Below are 20,858 nucleotides of genomic sequence, written 5' to 3' on the forward strand. Positions count from 1 at the left end.
CAAAAGTTGGGTCTGCAGCCGCTGGCAAATATGAGACATTATGTCATTAATAAGTTAATTTAGTCATCAAAACCACACTATTATGAGTGGAGGGTCAAGCCGGTCTGCTCCCCCCCCCCCCCCCACCACGCACACACACTCAATGTGGGCTCTGTGGAACTAGAAGCCGAAGAAATCAATCTCACTATTGAGGTACGAGTTTTTGATCTTTTGCAGAGTTATCTGGGGGCGAATCCTTTGTTATACATCTAGACGATTCAAACGTGTACAATTAGTGTGCATAACATTCAAATTTTCTCGTGATACGTGAGGCTTCATTGAATTTATTCTTGCATTGATACCTCTCCTCTCCATTTAAGCCGGGGTTACCATTGACATTGTACTGAATACTGAGGTCGGAATGTTATCTCTTTTCACAATTTTTTGATTAGAAGTAAATAGAAAAGGAACACTCTACTCGATATTGAGGATTAAAACGGGGTGAGACACTAGACACAGGGTCAGAGACCGGCTTCAGCTTCAGCTTCCCTCATTCAATTCATGAATTGGATTGAGTTTTATTTCAGCTGAACTTCACTGTCCTCATTGATTCAGCTCAGAATCGTCGTTGACTTCCACAAGTGCGAGTGAAAGCATCAAGAGTCATTACACGTACGATTTTAGGCTTTAAAATACATCCAAGTCTCATTTAGACAGGTTCATCCTGCTCATTTCATTCACACGCAGCCTTTAGTTTACGAAAACATGTTCGGAACGGAAGAAGACAAACCCGGATCGAGTTCAGCCGCCGACATGGCAGATTTAGAAGAAGACAGCGGGTAAGCAATTTTGATTTCTTGCTCCAAGTCTCTATAATCTAGTCAATTGATGAGGAAGCACTAAACTTTCTTAACACCAGCAGTGAAAAATAAGCAGGTTTACACTTTACAGCCCAGGATTAGGAAAGTGAAAACGATGTTGATTAAAAAAAAAGAATAAAATTAAGAACTGATTGGTTGCTTCTTCTTCTTCTTCTTCTTCTTCTTCTTCTTCTTCTTCTTTTTCTGGGATACTCCTCAACGTTCCGTAAGGAACCAAGCGAGGAGGATGAGGGGGTGCGCACTGTGCTTGTTTAGTTCTTATTGCTTGCTGTCTCGGCTCATGTCCATTTCTTTTTGTTGATTACAATTTATACAAAGTCTAAACTTTGACAACTAGACTACACACACTAATGCTCCAGGTCCAGGACAAAAAAAAAAAGGGATGCCTTTGAAAGTTTGATGGTAACTTTGAAATATATTTCAAGTGAGATTTCTCTCAACAAAAAATTTTGTTAATAATCCAGTGACTTTAGTTTTGCTCTTTGACACTTTTTCTCTTTTATTACAGGCCAGAAGAAGACGTTGATGCCGAAGCTTTGGAATTGATGGGTCAGGGCAAGAGGAATCTAGTGGTCGGTGACCCTCCAGCTGCAGTCCAGTGTTTTCAAGAAGCCTGTGAATTGCTGTACGATCACATTTTCAGTAGACTTTTTTTTTTTACTACCGACAGGTCCTTGTCCCTTGACAAATTCTGAATAATGTCTAAAGTTGAACAATCTTCCATAGAACATATAGGCCTATATTAAATTAATGTCATTAAAATAAGACTTTTCGGAAAAAGAAGGAAAATTGAGAAATGAGTAGATTGACCTAAATACAGATTAATTTTGGTCTAATATGAAAATGTAGGAGAAGTAAATTGATTTAATTGAATCCCCTAGATAAACATGCATTTATTATGACAGGTCTTTAAAAAAAACTTATTTGGAATATCCCAAAATCAAGAAATTTATGAAAGTGAAGTTCACCAGTTTTATAAGCACCATGATGATTGCAGTAGATCACTAATCAGGTACATTCAACATTGTACCCTTACAACCTTGTACATTGCAGAGCCTCCAAATATGGTGAGACTGCTGAGGAGTGTGGTGATGCTTACTACCAGTACGGATGCTCGCTTCTTGAGCTGGCTAGCATGGAGAATGGTGTCCTTGGCAACGCCCTGCAGGGGGTCCCGGACGAGTCCGCAGACTCCGCTGACTCGGACGACGAAGAGGGAGAACAGAAACCCAGTGGAAGCAATGTGGAAAGTGCAGACAAGTTAGAAGGTAAAGTTAACCCTTTAACATGGAACTTCTGCGAGAGAGGGAAACTCCCAATTCGGGGCTATAAAGATGGATGTGATTTTTCTAAGGGGATGAGTTAAAGTGGGTGCCACCATCAGCTTTTTTGTGAAGTAGCCAACGGTTTATTTAAACGAATATGGAACTGATTTTGTCATTTTACCTAAAGGAAAAGCTGTGATCAAACTATAAAGATAAGAATAAAGAAAAACGTGAGAGAAAGAAAGTCAACACATTTATCTGAGTCAAGGATGTGTAGAATTAATGGGAGGTTGGTTTTTTAGAATTCCCTGGTAATTGATGGTTGTGATTATTAGCTGTATCAGGTAATTGAATTTCTTTTGTCAAGATAAAATAGCTTTGTGTTGCCAGTACCAAATTGTCTACTGTGAAAGATTGCAAAGCATTAACTATCAGTTGCTTACAATGCTTTTTGGGTGTGTCATTAACTTGGATGTGACATTAACAGTAAAAACCCTGTAGTTTCTTTGAACATTTGGGACAAGCATTCATTTGCTCCCTCTTTCTTATTCAGATTGAACCAATCAAGATCCTTTGTATGAGGCTTACTAATACTATTGCAGTGAACATAAGCTTGAGAATGTAATCACATGTTTGGCATACTTTTGTGTGAATTGAATGCCGGAATACAACATAGCCATGTGTTCTTTAATAACAATGAGATTGTGTGACCCGTATCCTTTCTTTGAAGTGATACTAGAGTCTTGCCAACTAACTATGGGAATGTATGCTTAGGCTTCTTGTTGTTATTTTCTTCCGTGGAACATTCCTTTTGATTGTTGGAATGCATTGCAACAATCTTTTATCTAATATCTAGGTCTAGTCACATTGTTTTCTGAGCATGATGAATGAATTGTTCTTTTTCCAAGACTTAAGTTCTGAATGTAATTTATTGATGTTTTCTCCTGTAGAACATACCATTAGTAATACTTCTGATTTACTCATTGTTTTGTAGAAATCCGATATTACTTTTTATTTTGTATATTTGCATGTGGGTCAAATCTCTTCTTTCCTCAGTTTTTTTTTTCTCCACTCCTAGAGAGTTTGTATTGGCAAGATAACATTATTTCTGTATACATGTACTGAATTCATTGATCATTACCATAGCTCAAAGTTGATCATAGACTACCATACTTGCATATAGACCTACGGGCAGCATAAGTGATTGCATTGAGCAAAGAGTAAGACACAATTGCTCAATTGTCAGTTATCCATGATGTTGACACTGGATTTTGCAATACCATCAAACTCAGATTTCTGCATATAGCCACATGTTATTATTTAATCTGCTTTTATATGAGAAGGTTTGATTTAATATCAACTAAAATATTATGAGAACTGCCTTGAGCACAAGATTGTAGAGGCTCTTTTCACTATAACAACTTCTCTGTTTTGTCCTTCCAAATTTACTATTCTCTCTCTCTTTCAGCCAAAGAGAGAGAAGAGGTGGCCCAGCAAGTAAAGGATGCCCTTGAGGCTAACTGCGAAAGTGAAGAATCCGAAAAGGAAGATAAGGGAAAAGAAGGGGAAGGGGGAGAAGATGAGGAAGAAGATGAGAAAGAAGATGAGAAGATGGAGGAGGGTGGGGATAATAAAGATGCAGAAGCTGCAAAGAAGGGAGAAGATGAAAAGAAGGATGTGAAGAAAGAAGAGATAAAGGAAGAGGAGAAGAAAGATGAAGAGAAGGTGGTTGAAGAAAAGGATGCAAAGAAGGAAAAAGAAAAATCTAATGAAAAGGAGGCCGACAAGAAAGACACTGAGAAAGTAGATAAAGATGATACTGTGAAGACTGATAAGAAAGAAGAGGAAGGCAAAACTGAAAAGAAAGGTATCAATGCACTTTTATTAGATAATGAAATATCGATGTGCCAAATTTCTGTAATGCACCTATATTTTTAACCTCAAGAGCAATGCAATTAATTCATGAAATCTATTGATCCTTGTCACAATTGTATTTTATATGTTTGATGTCTGTTTTTAATTGTGTAAGCTGTGAACTTGTGAATTGACTTAATTTGCATGAAATTGTCTGCCTGTGAAGTATAGTGTAGGGTCACACTCGAAAATCATAGCTTGACCTTGACCCATCGACCCCTTGCTACCATACAGTTTCCAAATTTGTTGCTACTTTGCATAATTTAGACCCCAAAGAATGAGTTATGTAATATTTCACCATGATAAACAAGTTAACAAAATTAATTTAATCAAGTTTAAAAAAGAATTCTTTGAATCTTCTGTCGAGAATGCTTGTGAAAAATAAATTAAATGAAATAGGTTAGGGATAGGGAATTAATTAATTAGCAATACAATAGTGATTCAGAAGAATGCAGATTCCACATTATTGTTACTATGTCAAGCAAACTATGTGACTATGAGCAACCTTCAAAGATTATGTGTGTGAATCTGTGAATTGCTTGTGGACATTGAGATATCCTTCTAGCTTATAATTCACATACTTATCTTATCTGGTGATTTTGTGTTATTATTTGAGCGTTTGTAATAATTTTTTTGTTCAACACTAGTGACTACCCAACAGTGATGTGTTACAGTACAGTTAAGAAGTTACTTGTTATAATTTCATTTTATATTTTGTTCAATTTCTCAAATGTGCATGTTTGTACATATATATATTTTTCTGGTTGTATTTTTGTTGTCATGACATACCCCACCACCTGCCTGAAAAAGTTCTGCTTTTTGCTCTTGTTGATATGATCAATATTGATTGAAGTTTATTTGTTTAAACTGTTCTCATTTAATTGCCAGTGTTTCAAATGTTGTTTTTTTCTTCATAATTCTTAAAGAATAACAATTACTCATTACTAACTACGGTAGTGTATGTACAAACTAACACACTTTCATTTGAAATATGATATTAAATTTAAATTTACATGGGTGTTGTGAAGATTAATTTATATAGGATTGATGCCAATCATGCCATGCATCTACATGTACTATCCTCTTTGCTCTATGCACTACCCCACCCCCTGAAAAATGAGGGAATAACCAAAATCATATTGATTGAGCAGCATGAAGTCACATTAGGTTTTTTCAGTATGACACTGAAGATGGTGTGGGTTTTTCACACCCCCTCCTGTGTTCAAAGTCATCCATGAATTTGTATGTTAGTATTTTTACCCCCAAAATATAGATATTAGTAATCAGTGATAATATGGTCTCAAACTAAATGAAATGTAATTTTTTTTTAATTGCTGCTTTGTTTTCAAATATTGCAATTTATGAACCAGTTGTTTTTTGTGAAGTCTGTGCCATGTTGATGTTTAATTTCCTCTTTAATATTTGACTACCTTTATAGCTCTTTTTCGTTGATCTGTTTGACATCCATACTTTTATTTTTGTAGAATTTAGGTGGTTAAAAATATGCTACCATTAAGTGTTTGAATTTAAATAGTTTGATTTTTTAAAGAATATTGTTTAATAGAACAGACATTGTGTTATTTTTCATTATACATCGATAACTACAAAATGGCATTTCAAAGATTGTAGCAAGCCATGCTCTCAAAGCTACTTCTTCACTTGGGGTAATGGTTGAATTTATAAGTTTTTAGAGCTTGTCAGAGCTTTCCACTGCTTATGTGCTTACCATTTTATGTATTTCATGCATTGCCTGTTAGGACAGATTTTAACTACATACATATAAGTATTTTCTAATGGAATTGACTATTTTTATTACTCATTGTACAGACGACGATGATGATGATGATGATGAAGCTGGGCCGTCCGCAGAAGGTGACCAGGTGAGTATTTTCTGCTTTCTGTATTTTTATCCCTTCAGTAAATCTGTGGAATCATATAGAAACTCAATGCAGGTTACCTCAATGTACATGTACAGTACTATAAGGCCATTAGCTGCTTCTGGTGGACCCCTAGTTCTCATAATGTGTTTTTGTCTAATTGCATTGTATTGTTTTCTATTGATACTCTGTTGTGTAAATATTTTTATGTATGTTTTCTTTTATTGAGAGTGAAAATAAAGACTGAACTGAGATAGAGACTAAACAAAATTTGAAACTACTACACTCTTTCATGTCTAACATAAATAATATCAATGTGACAATATGCTTCTTCTTCATCTAGTAATCTTCAAAGGGCTATGCAGCCTACTATCAGGGAGATGAGAGTTTAATCTCCCTGCTATTATGAAGATAATTGCAATAGTAAAGTTTGTCACAGTTACACTTATATGCAAGGACTGCATTATCACCTTGCATAACACATCCATTTAATACTGCTTCTCGTAGAGCAAAGGTATTTTATAAATGAAAGTTTTTCCCCCAACAGTTGGAAATTATGTTTTCATTTTTGAATATTATTCTTTGTTCGTTTGTTTTCTAGAAAGAAGATGGGGATGACATCTCAAACTTCCAGCTGGCCTGGGAGATGTTGGAGCTTTCCAGAGTAATCATCAGCAAGTAGGTTCTTTCTATCTTTAGAAATTAAACAACTGGATCTTTCTATTCATTACCTCTTTTGTATTACATTCCAAGTAGAGCATATTTTTGTGTGAAATTTGAGTCTATCACAGGGAATGTGAATTTTCTAAAAAAAATTAAGAATCTGAACTGTATCCATCTTTAAGTAAAATCTGTGCAAAATATGAATATACCTAGGTGTTTTACAAAAGCAATCCAGATCAAGCCCCTTGTCGCCATTGGTGACTGAATTATATTGAACTTAATTTTTTGTTGTTGTAGGGGCCCTATTTATAAGCAATTTGCTTCTTTGTGGTCCCGATCATATATTTGTTTTGTATTTTGTATGTTTTATGTATTTCATTTTCTATTGTATGTTTTGCTTTTATATGCATATATATGGTCAATAAATTCAATTCAATTCAATTGGTAGAGAATTCATGTTTTTTTAAACATTTTTGAGCAAACGGACATTTGCAGTGTAGAAGTGTCTTTATCCATATTTTATTTTAAACATGGTATACTATTACCCAGTGCACCTAGACATGATACATTAAGGAGAAATTAAATTGTAGTTTTTGTTTGATTATCTCCAGGAAAGAGGATGAGGAGAGTCAGATGAAAGTATCTCAGATCCATCTCAAGCTAGGAGAGCTAGGACTAGAAACGGAACAGTACACACAGAGTATTGTAGACTTCAAGGCTTGCCTCGAGATCCAGAAGAAGTACCTGGACCCAGAGAGCAGACTCATCGCAGGAACGTATCCTTTGAAACATGACTTTAGATTCTTTTTAAATGTTTCTAAGGATTTTATATACCTCATACATAGATTGACATTCACTGATTGGTCAAAACCATATCACATGACAAGGAGCATTTCGATCTATCATGCGTCAGAGGGTTTGATAGTACTAGAACTCCTAACCCCTCTGTGACTTTTGCACACGCACAGCGTACAAGATTTCAAATGCGTGCTCAAGCCATGCAATTTGCGCTGGGCCGCACTAACTGCATTACCTTACAGCAGTACCTGTTAACATATACAGTATAGATTGGATTTCCGTATGTTGGATTTCTTTTAGCGTTGGATATTTGAAACTGTTTTGAGCTTCAAAATACTGTAAATATATTACTGTAATGAGCATATAGACTCTTGACATTAGATTTATTTTCTAGACCTATTCGTGAATCAATCACCTCAGGGATGATAGAAGGGCCGGTATGCCACCTTGGGAGTGATAATTCCCACCATCTTCCTCATGAGCAGTCAATATTTGTATACTAGTGATCGGATCCTCCGTGGAAGAGCATTCCAAAGAGATGGCGCAGCAGAAATAAACCTTTTCTCCAAGAGTAGACATAGTTCTTTGGACTGTTAACTGTTTAGTACCAGAAGAGTGGAGATGTCTGCCTGGGACATATTCCGTGATGAGATTTCGCAAGTACTGTGGAGCCAGACCATACATTACTTCCATGTGTGGAGTAAGATTTTGAGCTCTATTCTTTTGGATAATGGCAGCCAGTGAAGACTTTTCAGAACTGGGGAAATGTGGGAAAAGCGAGATGTTCCACTGAGCATGTATATAGCATGTATTCGCTTCCAAATAGAGCTTTCCTTGTGCAAATGAAGAGCTTCCTAAAATGATTTTTGTAGTCTCCTCCTTGTGACTACCTAAACTATGGCTTAAAATGTGGGTATTGTGTTCCTTATCAATATTCTGATAGTTCCCACGTCCAGAAGTGGAGCACCGGAAAAAATGGCGCCCAAAACAAAAGATGTAAAAAACAAGCATTCCTTCTTAAAAGGACTGCATCCGGTGCAAGTGATTTTCACTAATACAGGTGGTAATTGGTTTTAATCAGTGAATGTGATACCGCTGTGGTCGTCTAACTTCATATTTATTGTACAAAATATCTATAGGGAAGATGTAATATTACACAAAACACTGTATAGTTGATAAAATTTGCATGAAAATGACATTTTAAGCCAAAATACGTAAGTTTGACATTTTTCTGCAACAAAGCCTGTATAAACTAAAATCCCAGTCTGTTGTTTTATGTGAAATAAATCTATATGTTATATTATGAATGCCTTGGCTATCGAAAGAGTAGTATAAATAATACATTTCACAAGGGACTTATATATACGCCTGTCAGACCTTTCAAATTGCTAGGGTGATTATTATGTATTGCCTAGGTTGTTAGTTTTGCTATGAATAAAAGGTGAACATTTTCATCTCTATCCATAACATAAATATCTCTCAGCAATAAAATGAATGAATATTGAATGAATAAATAAATAGATGAATGGATGAATTTAACATGTAGCATTATGTAGAAGATGTGTGGGGGAGGGGGATAGTGCCAAATTTAGAGAAGGACAGGATTACTTTTGTTTTCAATCCACAACCTTTACGTATATGCCTATAGTTGTTCTCGGTATTGTCAACAAAATAAAGACAAGCTTTCAACCCTATTTGGTTGTTGAAGTGGCAAAAACGTGAAGATGATGCCCCCGACCCCATCAGCCTCTTTTGCGGCTACATTCATTGCAAAAACTGACTTGCCATGGAAGTGAATCGATGACTTCGTTTTCAAGATCGTTTCGGAAAGTTTTGTCTTTGAAGTTGGACTATATTATTAAATGCATAATACTGCATAATTTAGAACACATAGAAAAAAGAAAAAACACAACATTTTGAAGTCTTGAACAAAATAATGATCATTAACAGGAAACCACATTTGCGTCACATGTAGGCCTACCCTAAAATTGTAATTATGAAGATTACGATGATGTCGGCAATGATGATAATTATAATGACGATAATGCTAGATGACCAATATTGTGCCTAAAAATATAGGCCAATTTATTTTGTAATCAAGATTAAGAAATGTCGAGAATATAGTTTGCAGTTTAAAACTAAAATGAAGTGCTATTACTTTCTTTTCCAAAGAGTTCACTTTAATAGTGGCTATTGTTTTCCCAGATCAGAAAGAGGTGAATAACAGTGAACTGGCATTATTAGTAGGCCTACAGAGGCAAAAGAAGAAATAAAGAAAGAAATATTAACTATCAAAAGAACATGTAGATCGAATTCTACTGGGAAGCAATTTATTTGGCCTAACGTGTACCCGAGATGTTTCCCTTTTCTATACTTTTGATGCGCGCCCAGTATAGGGCGGAATTAGGGCAGGTCTAGGCGGAAATAGGCAAGGAAAATGCCTCACGCAGACGGCGCACTGCGGACAAACGCTTAAGATTTCAGGCTTAAGAATGGCATGGTTGGATTCGCTATAATTTCGGCTACAAATTGATATACATTAGCGCCTGTATAATTCATTTTCAGAGAAGTTAGCTGAGAAAAACTGCGTATCGGGCGGATACTGGGCAGGGTACGGTACTATTGGTAAGCTTACTACAGCAGTATCGACCAGTGCATCAGGTCCAACTTCGCGTAAAAAGGCTCTCGCTATATCAGCCTGATACCCCACTAAATCTTTCCAAATATTCACACTGCTTACAAATGTGTTTCACCGTGTGGTCGTGAAAGGTTTGAGATCTTCGGAAACACTAGAGCAATGAGCAAAACATCTATTTTTTGACGAATTTCGATAAGATTTTGCATCGACAGACATGATTACGGCAAACAAAGCGCCTGTATGTACACGTGACTCGCAAAAACGCAGTACCAAAGCCGGTTAATACAACTTTTCTGATTGGCGGACTAGCGATAATCTGTCATTTTGTCGATCTGATGGGCCAATCAGATGAGTTTATAATCTTAGCAACGTAAGTGGATTAATTACGCGATTTGATTGGACGATTTTATTGCAATAATATTAACCCTTTTTCATCAAATTATTAAATAATGCCCCAATTCCCAGTGTGGGAAAAAACAAATTTATTTCCTAAAAATATAATGCTTATTACTTAGATAAGTTTCAGGTAGTCACAACATGCGGAGTACAAGACAAGCGTTAAAATCGGCTCGCCCTATGGTCTATGGCTTGGCTGAAGTATAACAGCAATCGGAACAAATCTGAGTGTAACAGTTTTTTTATTTTGTTTTATCAAACTCCAGATAATGTAATAATATTCCACTAATGCTTATCCGAGGTAGTAAAAAGCAACAAATTTGGGATGGCTTCCATCCGCAGAGATGCTCTCGTACAAATACCATGAATTCAAAAAGTTGTTACTAAGGGCTTTTGGCAGAATAACGCTTGAATTGTAATCATAAACTTGTCTTGTTTCAAATTTAACAAACAAATATTCCTTGACCAAGTGTGACAGACATTACAACCTGGGCCTTGCTTGCACCTTTGACCAGAAGTTTGATGAATCTATTGAGGTGAGCTAATTTCTTTTTTATTATTCCAATAAAGATTTTAAAGATTAAGATTAGTTATGGTCATGCGATTGCATTGTAAAAGAAACGTTGTGGAATCGATCTTAAAAGGTTGATCATCTAGCATATTAGTATTGGTGTGTACTGCAAGGTTCTGGAGTCATCAAAATGATAAGAAATTTGGCCCAGTCTTGGTAAAGTTACAAGCACTGTACACAGAATGATGTATATGGGACTATGCGACACGTGCACAATATCTATCAGGTCCAAATCGATATAATAATTTACCAAATATATCAATTGGTGATGCTGCCGGCAAAATTTGTGTTCAATGGGTACCGGTAGGAAGGAATTTATTAAATGCTGTGTGCACCAAATTGGGTAGCTTAGCAGAGCTGGGGTAATACTGGAGCGCCTTGAGCACCTTGCATGGTTGATATATTTGCTATAAAAATATCCAATATTGTTATTAGCGCTATAATTCAAACGTGACTTATCTTTATTATTAGATTGGGGGGGGGGGATTAGTAACCCTCCAAAGATTGTTGTGCTAAATTTCTTTCCTCTTCACTTCCTTTTTTTTTGTACAGCATTACCGAGAATCCAAACAGCTCATTGAAAAGAGACTAGCTAGCCTGGAAAAGAAAGTTTCTGAAACAGAAGGGAAAGGAAAAGGTATGAATATCTAATTATGTTTTTTCTTTGTACCCCTTTTATGATACTGATTCTGCAAATAATTATCATAAATCCAAACTTGAAGCAAGGAGGGAAAAAAGGAGAAGAAAAAGCAGTGGTAGTGAGGTCAAGGTCAAAGATCAAGGTCAAGGTCAAGCATGCTTACTGTACTAATGTTTGGTTTCAGAGTGAGGAAAAGAAAGATAGAAGTATCATTTTAGTTGTCTTTTTAACTTTCTCACAAACATCATTACAAAAAGAGGGGAAACTTTTGATTTGTATCCTTGTGAAATCCTACAGTTTATTTGGAAAGACATTTTGTATTTGATTAGAATTGCTATTGACTCAAGCATTCATGCTTATGATAGTTGGCCTCTGCATTTTCTTGATTATTTGACCTCCATACTTTCATGTTTTCAATTATATATATATATATATATATATGCATTTTTGTGTGTGTGTATTGCAGTTGTCACTCTTTATGTAAAACAAGTATATTATATATAATTATTGTTATTTGAATTTTTTGTATTTGATTATTCAATAAATGCAGAAACATCTGCTTAAAAAAAAGGAGCGAAATACTTACATTCATTTATTCTATTTTCACAGAAAAAGCTGATGAGAAAGACCCCATAGTCTGTGCCCAGAAGGAGATTGATGACCTCACAGATCTTCTTCCAGACATTGTTAGCAAAGTAAGTCATTCATACAAGAAATTCTGTAATTATAAAAGATATGATGATACTTAGGTTCCTATTGCTTTACGCGACTGCTCTTCATGTTGGTGTGTGTGTTTGTATTGGGTCTTTACGGATGTGTATCAATCAGATATGATTATTTACGTCTGGGGACCGACCTTTAAACGTCACCTTCCGAAAGATGTGACTCAGTTTCGAACCTGCATCCTCTGCTGAATCAGTTTGTAACTTCCATTGTTAGCTGGATTATAGGCGCACCCCACAACGCCTAGTTGGTTATCATTCCTTATTCTTTTAAAATCAAATGTAGATGTTGTAGACAGGAAATGCAAAGGTTGTGGGTTCAATCCCTGACACGGCACTAATGTCCGTTGTCAAGACACCAATCTACTTTTGCCACTCCATACCCAGGAGAGAAATGGGGACCTGGTAGGATGACGAAAGCCTTTGTGTTAGTCATTGCCATATGCCCTTATGGTGACCATATGGTAGGAATACTCCCCAGGAAGTGGAGATGGTGCACACTGTGCATGAATGAATCCGATAACCTGCGTGATAATAATATCTGTAAAGTGTTTAGAGACAGTATTCCATATTAAGGGCTATATAAAATCAGATTTATTATTATTATTATTATTTTTGTTAATAGCTCGAGGATGCCAAGGAGATGAAGCTTCAGGCCGTACCATCAGACGGAGCAGGACCTAGCTCATCGTCGTCATCCTCTGCCTTCGCCCCATCATCATCTGGTTTCGATTCACCGTCTTCTGCCTTTGCCCCATCATCATCAACAGAACCAATCCAGCAGGTAGGTTCAGGCCTGATAATTACCCGATTTCAATCTGTTTCCCAATTATTTTTTTTCCCCTTTTTTTTTTAAAAACGTTTTTCTTTTGCCAATTTTTTTTTTCTTCCCGATTTTACCACCATTTTCCTGATTTTTCAGATTTTCCCCTTATATTCCACAAAATGTTTCCACATTTTAAGGGGAAAAAACACCTACCTCTGTAGGTTACATGATGAAGACCATTTTCTATGGGTAGTGGAGTGTGTTGGAAGGGTTTTAGGGCACCCTAAGCAAATTCTGAACTTCGATACTTCAAACACTATATCTAACCCTAAGCTAAAACCCAATAGTAAAAAAAAAACTCGGATTCTAGTTTATCTCTCATGTAATTAACCTATAGCAAATGTCGCAGGAACAAATGCCATGTCACTGAACAAAGATTTGTTCCTTTTGTGTAGGCCATTACGATTCTTAAATTTTTTAAAGATTGTCATCCCATAGTGATGAAAATATTATTTCAGATTAAACAGACCTCCAATTTCAAGTTCTGATATTTTAATTTCCTATTGGAAAGCTTGTAGAAGTAATTTTGATGCAACCTAAACAAAAATTCATATGCAAGTCCTGTTTCCAAGCTTCTTAGGGCAACTGGGCTGAAGCCAGGGTGATTGAAGCACGGTACTTTTGTACAAAGTCCCCTTGGATTAATATGTCCTGGGGGGTGAAGATTGACTTTAAGTTGGACTTAACTATGACAGGCCATTCATGCCACTGGTTGCTCTCACTATTCGTCTCTCAATTATGATCTTTAGAAAATATTTTTTCCTTCAATAATGAACTATCAAAAAATGAAAAATACTGTAGATTTTTGGCCATGATCTGTACGTCCCTTGAGAAACTAATGCCAGGAATGGTTAGATAAACTAGTGGCATTAACAGCCTGCCATATATTAGTCCCAACCTAAATTCAATCTTAGTCTTTGTGAAACACCCCCTGGATATTTAAACGTGTTGTGCTCTGCTGGATGGGTCATGAAGGAGTTTGAATTCCTGCCATGGCAGTCTTGTGTCCTTTGGCAAGACATCAATTTTTATTTTTCACGCATGAGGTGAATGTGCACCCGTTATTGAATTTTTGTTATGCATTAGTGCTGGAGGTAATTATAAAATATGATACTTTGTATTAAGTGCAGTAGTTTCACTAGTAATGCAAGTATTATGATAAATTTTAAAGCTACGTAATTTCTATCCTTTCAGATCGCAGTCAAGAAAGCCGACGGTGCACAAGTCTTGGACATCTCACATCTGGTCAGGAAAAAGGTTAGTATACATATAGATGGACAACCCTAATGACTGGGCAGAAATTTGTGATCCTTAGAAGGGATAATCATAGTCATAAACATAGCTGCCAAGCATTCCTATTTTGGAGGAATGATTCCTATTTTTTTGGCCCTCAAGCGATTGTTTTGAACCCTAGATTCCTCTTTTAAAAAATAATATTCTGTGTGAAAAGTATACAAAATACAAAATTTGATATATTGCGAATTTTTGCTGAAAGGTTGGCAGGTATGGATAAATCGTTGAACCATTTAACAATAGGATACCAGACATACGGGTCAAATGCATAGGAAGAGTGGGGAAATAGTTTGATATAGCTAGCCTGAATATGGGCATTACATATCAAGGTGCAAAATGGAAAAACTGAGCTGGGCAGCCAATACCTAACACACAGATTCAAGCCTTTTATTAACCGGGCGCCGGGCGATTTTTACCCTACGGTCCCTGACTTTTGGCGCCCGGTAAGACGGGGAAAATGAGTACCGGGCGCCGGTCATTTTTTATTTCTGGCGCCCGGTCTGGGAGAATTAACATTTTCTGTTTCATAAACTTCCACATGTCTAGCACTAAATGTTCACAAATGTGACAAAAACTTACTTGATACAAGTTAAACGTGGACTGAATGAACCCTAACAAATCATTATAATGAGAATCCTAATTAAAATCGCCCAGAAACAATTGCAGCACGAATACGAGCGGCCGCTATTTCCTACTCCTAGCGGAGAACGGAGCACACAATACAGGGGATGTACACCACTCAAAGACGAGCGCATTTCCCCAGCCCAGGCCATGCATACACACACAAATGACATCAGTGCTGTACTGCAGTACACACACAGTGTCAGTACAAGAAAGTCTCGATGTAACTTCCAAAAATCCATCCCAAAAGCCAAATTTTGCTGTCAAAAATGCGGAATCGGAGCCATATTTCCAAAGCTCACGGGGATTAAGCCCAGTTTTAAGAAACAGTTTCATCAAAATAGCGCTAAAAATCAAGAAATCAGCGATTTTATTACCAGTTTTTTTACCTATCGCATGCCCCTCGAATGTAATGGTATCTTCAAAAAGGCAAATGAAAATCAAAACACCGGATCTGCTGATGCATTGACTTTATGTACAAAGTTGATTGCAACTCCAGACTTGCCTTGATTCAGCGGCCCTCGTACTCATTGACTAAAATAATAAAATAATGGACTTTTCTGATAAAATAGGTAAATATATTTAACAAATCTTTTTTTTAAATTTTCGAATTATTGTTATTATTATTATTATTATTATTTTTTTTTTTTTTTTTTTTTTTTTTTTTTTTTTAAGTGACAGGTCGGCCGTTCTCAATGATTGAATGCGTTTTTATCCAAAGAAACATGAATGCAATAGCATTTTATAGGGAAAATAACAAAAACGTAAAACAGGCATAATCTTTTTTTTCACCTAAAATATGTTTTTTCAAGCTGAATAATATGTTTTTTTGAAAGCGACAGGTTGGAAGCTCTGCATTGTCATTATAGATCTGGTTTTTCTTAAATATTTTTGTATAGAAATAATTTAATTCCCCCCTTCCCAACATTTTTAACATTTAACGGCATGAAAATAGTATTAAACATGAACTACAACAACTACAAATGACAGATTTATCTAAGGTATGAGTGATTTAATATTAGAGTGCTCAAAATTTAAACTAGAAATTCAACTACCGTATGTATAAATAAAAGGTAACGTTTAACAAATAATTTAAAAGAATACGGTACATATTTTCATCAATTTTGGAAACGGCTCCTGGTCCTGGAAAACGGCTCCCGGTTCCCCAAAAAAAATAAGGACCGGGAGCCGCTTTTTCAGATATTTGGCTCCCGGTCTGCTTTGACTTAATAAAAGGCTTGCACAGATTGTTCAAGGAATTTGTTCAGGGAGCAATTTACCTATGTTTTAGTCAAGAGAGTGTTCAAAGGGCACAGGTGTTGGGCATAGATCTGAACAAAGCAGTCAAGGCTAGAAGTCGTTGTAGAGTGTACCTCACCATATACTTCTATATAATCTTTTTAACTACAGTCAAACCTGCTTTAGTGACCACCTGTCTACAAAGACCATCTGTCTACCGGGACCACATTTTTTGTTTCCCTTGAAAATTGTTTCTCATTGAAACATGTACTAAAGGAACCTGTCTACAAAGACCTTTTTTGTGTTTCCCTTGGGTGGTTGCTATAGACAGGTTTGACTGTATTTGTTTATGCATGCTCTAAAGATTTGTGTCATATATTCATATTATGATGTGTTAATTGCTTTTGGCATGTTGTTTGCGTATTTTTGGCATTGCTTTGTTTGAAACGAGTTTGGCTGAGCTAGAGTTATGTTTCTGTTTAGTTCTGAACCAGAATGTGCATGATAGCCTTGTTTTGAGCTTGAGTGCAAGAAATGGCCTGTTCCTTCTATCCATAATTCATTGTGTTATCCCATCTATATAATCATTATATTATTCAGTTCATTCATGATATCAATATTCTAAACCATTCATTCTTCCCATTTAGTTAATCTATCATATCATTTATGTTATTTATTTACAACTAATTGGTTCATCTATCATTTGCATCATTAATTCTGACGACTGATAGTCAACCTGTCCTACCACCCATCCTCTCCAACCAGCGCTATAGTACTCCTTAGAACTATAAGCTTATATAGATAACACACTCAAGAAAGAAAGATTACAGAGTCAGGACTCCCCAATCCTCCCCCCCCCCCTCTCTCACATGGTGCACCCACAAGCCTACTGTGTATCATTAATCTAGTTAGTCTATCCATACCATCTGAAACACTTCTGGTAATATAATTTTTGTGATTTTTTTTTTTTTTAAACTGCCACTTATATGATTTATGCTAATCATTTTGCTATTCATTTATTTAATCCATCCTTACTCTTCTTACTAATGCATGGTATGTTATGTGTTTGTTCCGCTATCTTGTCTCGTTCTTTGTTATGTTAATCCACGATAAACCTGACAGAATTGTCCCAAACCACCACCATCACAGAGAAAACCAGAAGAGTCCGATGCCGCCGCAGCCGATTCCAAGAGAAGTCGCCAGGAGGAAAACGGTGAGAAGCCTGCTGTCAATGGCTCTGGAGATTCCAAGGTTGTCAATGGCAACGGTCACATGGCCAACGGCGTGATGAATGGGGATACGAACGGAGACAGCAAGCACTCGCCAGAGAAACCATCGGTGAGTATTAGCAATGGAAAATAAGGGATGACTGGCTAACTAACATGACTTACAATGGATGGGACTACAATATTGAAAGATTGAATACTGGATAATAAGCAGCTCTGTAAATTTTTGTGTGATGCTGTTCATTGAACTACCAGTATTGTTATACTAAATTTCCCCATTATGGAAGTAACTCATATAGAGACTAGTTCATCTCTGTATGTTCCATTAGAATCCTTAAGTGACCAAGGATTTTTTTTCCTTTTTTTTTTTGTTGATTTGGCTGTTGGGTCAGTGGGTAAGAAAGTTCAACCTTTAGACACTTAGTCAGGTCAAATCTATGCTCAGACTGTCTACCCCCTCCCCCTCCCTCCCCACTTCATGACATACATGATGTACATCATTGTTAATTCATCCAAATAAAAAACAAAAACAAACATGAATTTACTATTTCCCTTGTAATGACTGTAATGTCTTTAAATTTTCCTTAATTTTATGATAATTTCTATCGGCCAAATCTCCAAATCTTATACATTTTTGTCAATTTTCTCCAGGAGATCAAAACCAAGAAGTTAGTATCAGATGGAGCAGCCCCTGCTGCTATGGAAACAGCTTGAGGATGTGGGAAGACCAAGAGATTTCCTGTCATGAGTTGAACATCAAACATTCCTCAATTTTTTTTTGTTTCAGAGAAAAACTTAAACAACAATCATGAATACATGACTTAATTTTCTTAATGCATGGGCAGCGGATTTTGTTTTTACGCACAGCGTAAAATCTTCAATATTTGATGCTAAGTTTAATGTTTCAAATACAGAATCAATGTGATTATTGGTTTGATATCAGTTACAGAAAAAAGGCGCAAGTTATCAATTCTTCTCTGATTAATCTTGAATTTTGTAAGAAGGATAGGAAGGAGAATCCTTTAATATTTTGAAAGAAGTAAAATGTATCGGAGAGCGGAAGTAGTCTACACACACAAAGAGTGTGTACAATGAAATTGTTTCTGTTGCACAGTTCTAATGCTGGAAGTGGCAAAGAACTAAATTAGCCGAGTGGAGAAACCATTTATTTTTTTTGCTTTTGGGACATGCATACTACTCTTTTCTTGACATATCTTTAATTTGCAAAGCCACATTTTGTAGCTGCAGATAGTAGGTTAAGAGAAGAAGAAAACAAATCCTGTAAATTATTTTGTACATTTTGTATAGTTTTATGTTCTTGTATACGTCTTTGTTCATTGCGTTTCCATATCTATAAATATGCCAAGTCACTGAAAGCAGCATTTTCACCTTTACATTTAAAAAAAATGATAATGCATAAAATTGAGGCACATTTCAAATGTCAAGTTTAAATGTTTTGAAATAGGTACACAAGATCTTGTATACAAAAGAAAATTTTGAACTAATTTAGTCTGATTGGTTGACAGATTTTAGGCATTTGAAGATTAATGCCATAAAATGCTTTACAAAAACAAAGAATGAAAAAAATTATCAATAATATTTTGCTAAATGATGTTTGTGGCATCTATTCATTTTCAAGTGGAAAAATTATGTATTCAGGAGAAATGTTTCATGATGATTTTGTCACAGTGACATGTGATTTTTGTTGTGCAAGCCAAGGAGGCTAGAAAATATGTCTTGATGCGGTCTTTGTGAATGTCATTTTCTATGTTGGAAATAAAATGATAATGTACAGCAAATTTTTCCCATTCTTTTTGTTTGTTAAATTCCTCCTTTGTGTGTAAGTTTTCATACTGTCTGTGATTTGAAAAATTTTGCAGCGTAGTTTAATCTATGGATGTGGTGCTGGCTGCGACCATTTCTTGAGAGAAGTGCATTGTGGGTGAGAACTCGTTGAATAGTTTTTAATTCTAGGTGGTGATGTGAAGTTATTGTAGGAAGGGTAGCAAGACATAGTGGCGTTAAAAGGCACATCTGGAATGTAAAAATTGTGGTATTGGTGACTCGGATCTTATGTTTGAAGTTGGTAAATCTGAATGACAGTTTTTGTAATTTAGTCTGGTCATTGTTGTAGAGGTATTTTACCAGCACTCTTCTTTAAAGACATGGTTACATTTCTATACCATCAAACAATAATTTTAACAATTATAGTATTATGGTAAACATTTTGCATGCCACAACATTTCAATCAGCTACCTTTAAAAGTCGAGTGGTATTTTGAGTGTTGATGAGCTGCTCAGGGTTGGTAAAAGTTGGTAAATTCAATAAATGAATGGGAACAAGTAAAGACTGAAAAGGTAAAGAGGGCAGATGTTTGTTGATGTTGAATGAGAAAATGATAGCTAGTTACAAGATCTTTCTTATAAACCCTTATTTCACGCTCTTCCGTCCTTTCACACCCCACCCCACACCTGTGGTCACTTTCTCCTCGTCTTATCTCCCATTTCTTACCCTTGCCTCGATCTCACTCCCTTTATTCCATTCTCTCTCCCTCCCCCTTCTCTTCCTCTTCTTCTCTTCCTCTCTCTCTCTAATAAAATAAGATCCATTTGTTTCATCTCGAACAATTTTTCTCCACAATCATGACTCGTCTTTCATCCTTCCAACCCTTGTCCTTTTTCTTTCTTTCTCTCTCTTTAATTCCCCCTCTCTCTCTCTCTCTCTACCTACCTACCTATATGTCCCTCCCCTTCTGTCCCTTTATTTCTCTTCTACTACTAACAAATTACGCCTAACTTGTACAATTTGGACTTTGACTATGTTCAGAGGGAACAAATTTCATGTCATGATTAAAAAAATGACACATGTACAGCTTTATATAATGAATAAGTTTATATGAATAAATTTAATACAAATGCTGCTCGTCAAATATAGTTGAATCCAATTCATATTTACCATCAGTATGGAAAATATAAGAAGACGTATTTATTTTTTGTAGTTTCATGTACAACAGATACAGAACTAGCACAAAATGAAATAAAAACTTGTTTATTCCTATATTTTGCTTCAAATAAAATCGGAATTTCTTATCTTCAACATTAAACTTTGAAAATAAATCACAGTCAAGTTTGTAGCTCTACATTCTCATCATTCAGAAGTGGAATGTAATACATTTGTATATCATCAATGTAAATATTACCAAGGAGACCAGCACCAGACCCCCCCCCCCCCCCAAAAAAAAAAGTATATTACCCCAAATGATTTAAGGCGAAGTCCAGCCTGACATTAAATTTGTTTTAAATAAAAGAA

General features: G+C 36.0%; 1 protein-coding gene across 3 annotated transcripts; it reads left to right on the forward strand.

The window, feature by feature from the left end:
• The first annotated feature begins 304 nt into the window (after nt 1-304).
• Nucleotides 305-19,348, forward strand: LOC373260 (nuclear histone binding protein). Of its 3 annotated transcripts, none has more exons than XM_030995959.1 (14): nt 305-818; nt 1,369-1,485; nt 1,914-2,128; nt 3,594-3,992; nt 5,867-5,919; nt 6,518-6,594; nt 7,191-7,355; nt 10,890-10,947; nt 11,535-11,619; nt 12,232-12,317; nt 12,970-13,128; nt 14,365-14,427; nt 17,446-17,661; nt 18,201-19,348. In XM_030995959.1, the coding sequence occupies exons 1-14, from the start codon at nt 745-747 to the stop codon at nt 18,261-18,263; spliced, it is 1,830 nt and encodes a 609-aa protein (XP_030851819.1). In that variant the 5' UTR covers nt 305-744; the 3' UTR covers nt 18,264-19,348. The 3 variants fall into 3 exon arrangements, with proteins under 3 accessions (XP_030851819.1, XP_030851820.1, XP_030851821.1); XM_030995960.1 differs by having other exon boundaries at nt 306-818; nt 17,473-17,661; XM_030995961.1 differs by lacking the exon at nt 3,594-3,992 and having other exon boundaries at nt 308-818.
• The last annotated feature ends 1,510 nt before the right edge of the window (nt 19,349-20,858 follow it).

This window comes from Strongylocentrotus purpuratus, unplaced genomic scaffold (genome assembly GCF_000002235.5).
Source record: "Strongylocentrotus purpuratus isolate Spur 01 unplaced genomic scaffold, Spur_5.0 spur5_scaffold_3, whole genome shotgun sequence".
NCBI classification, from domain to species: Eukaryota; Metazoa; Echinodermata; class Echinoidea; order Camarodonta; family Strongylocentrotidae; genus Strongylocentrotus; species Strongylocentrotus purpuratus.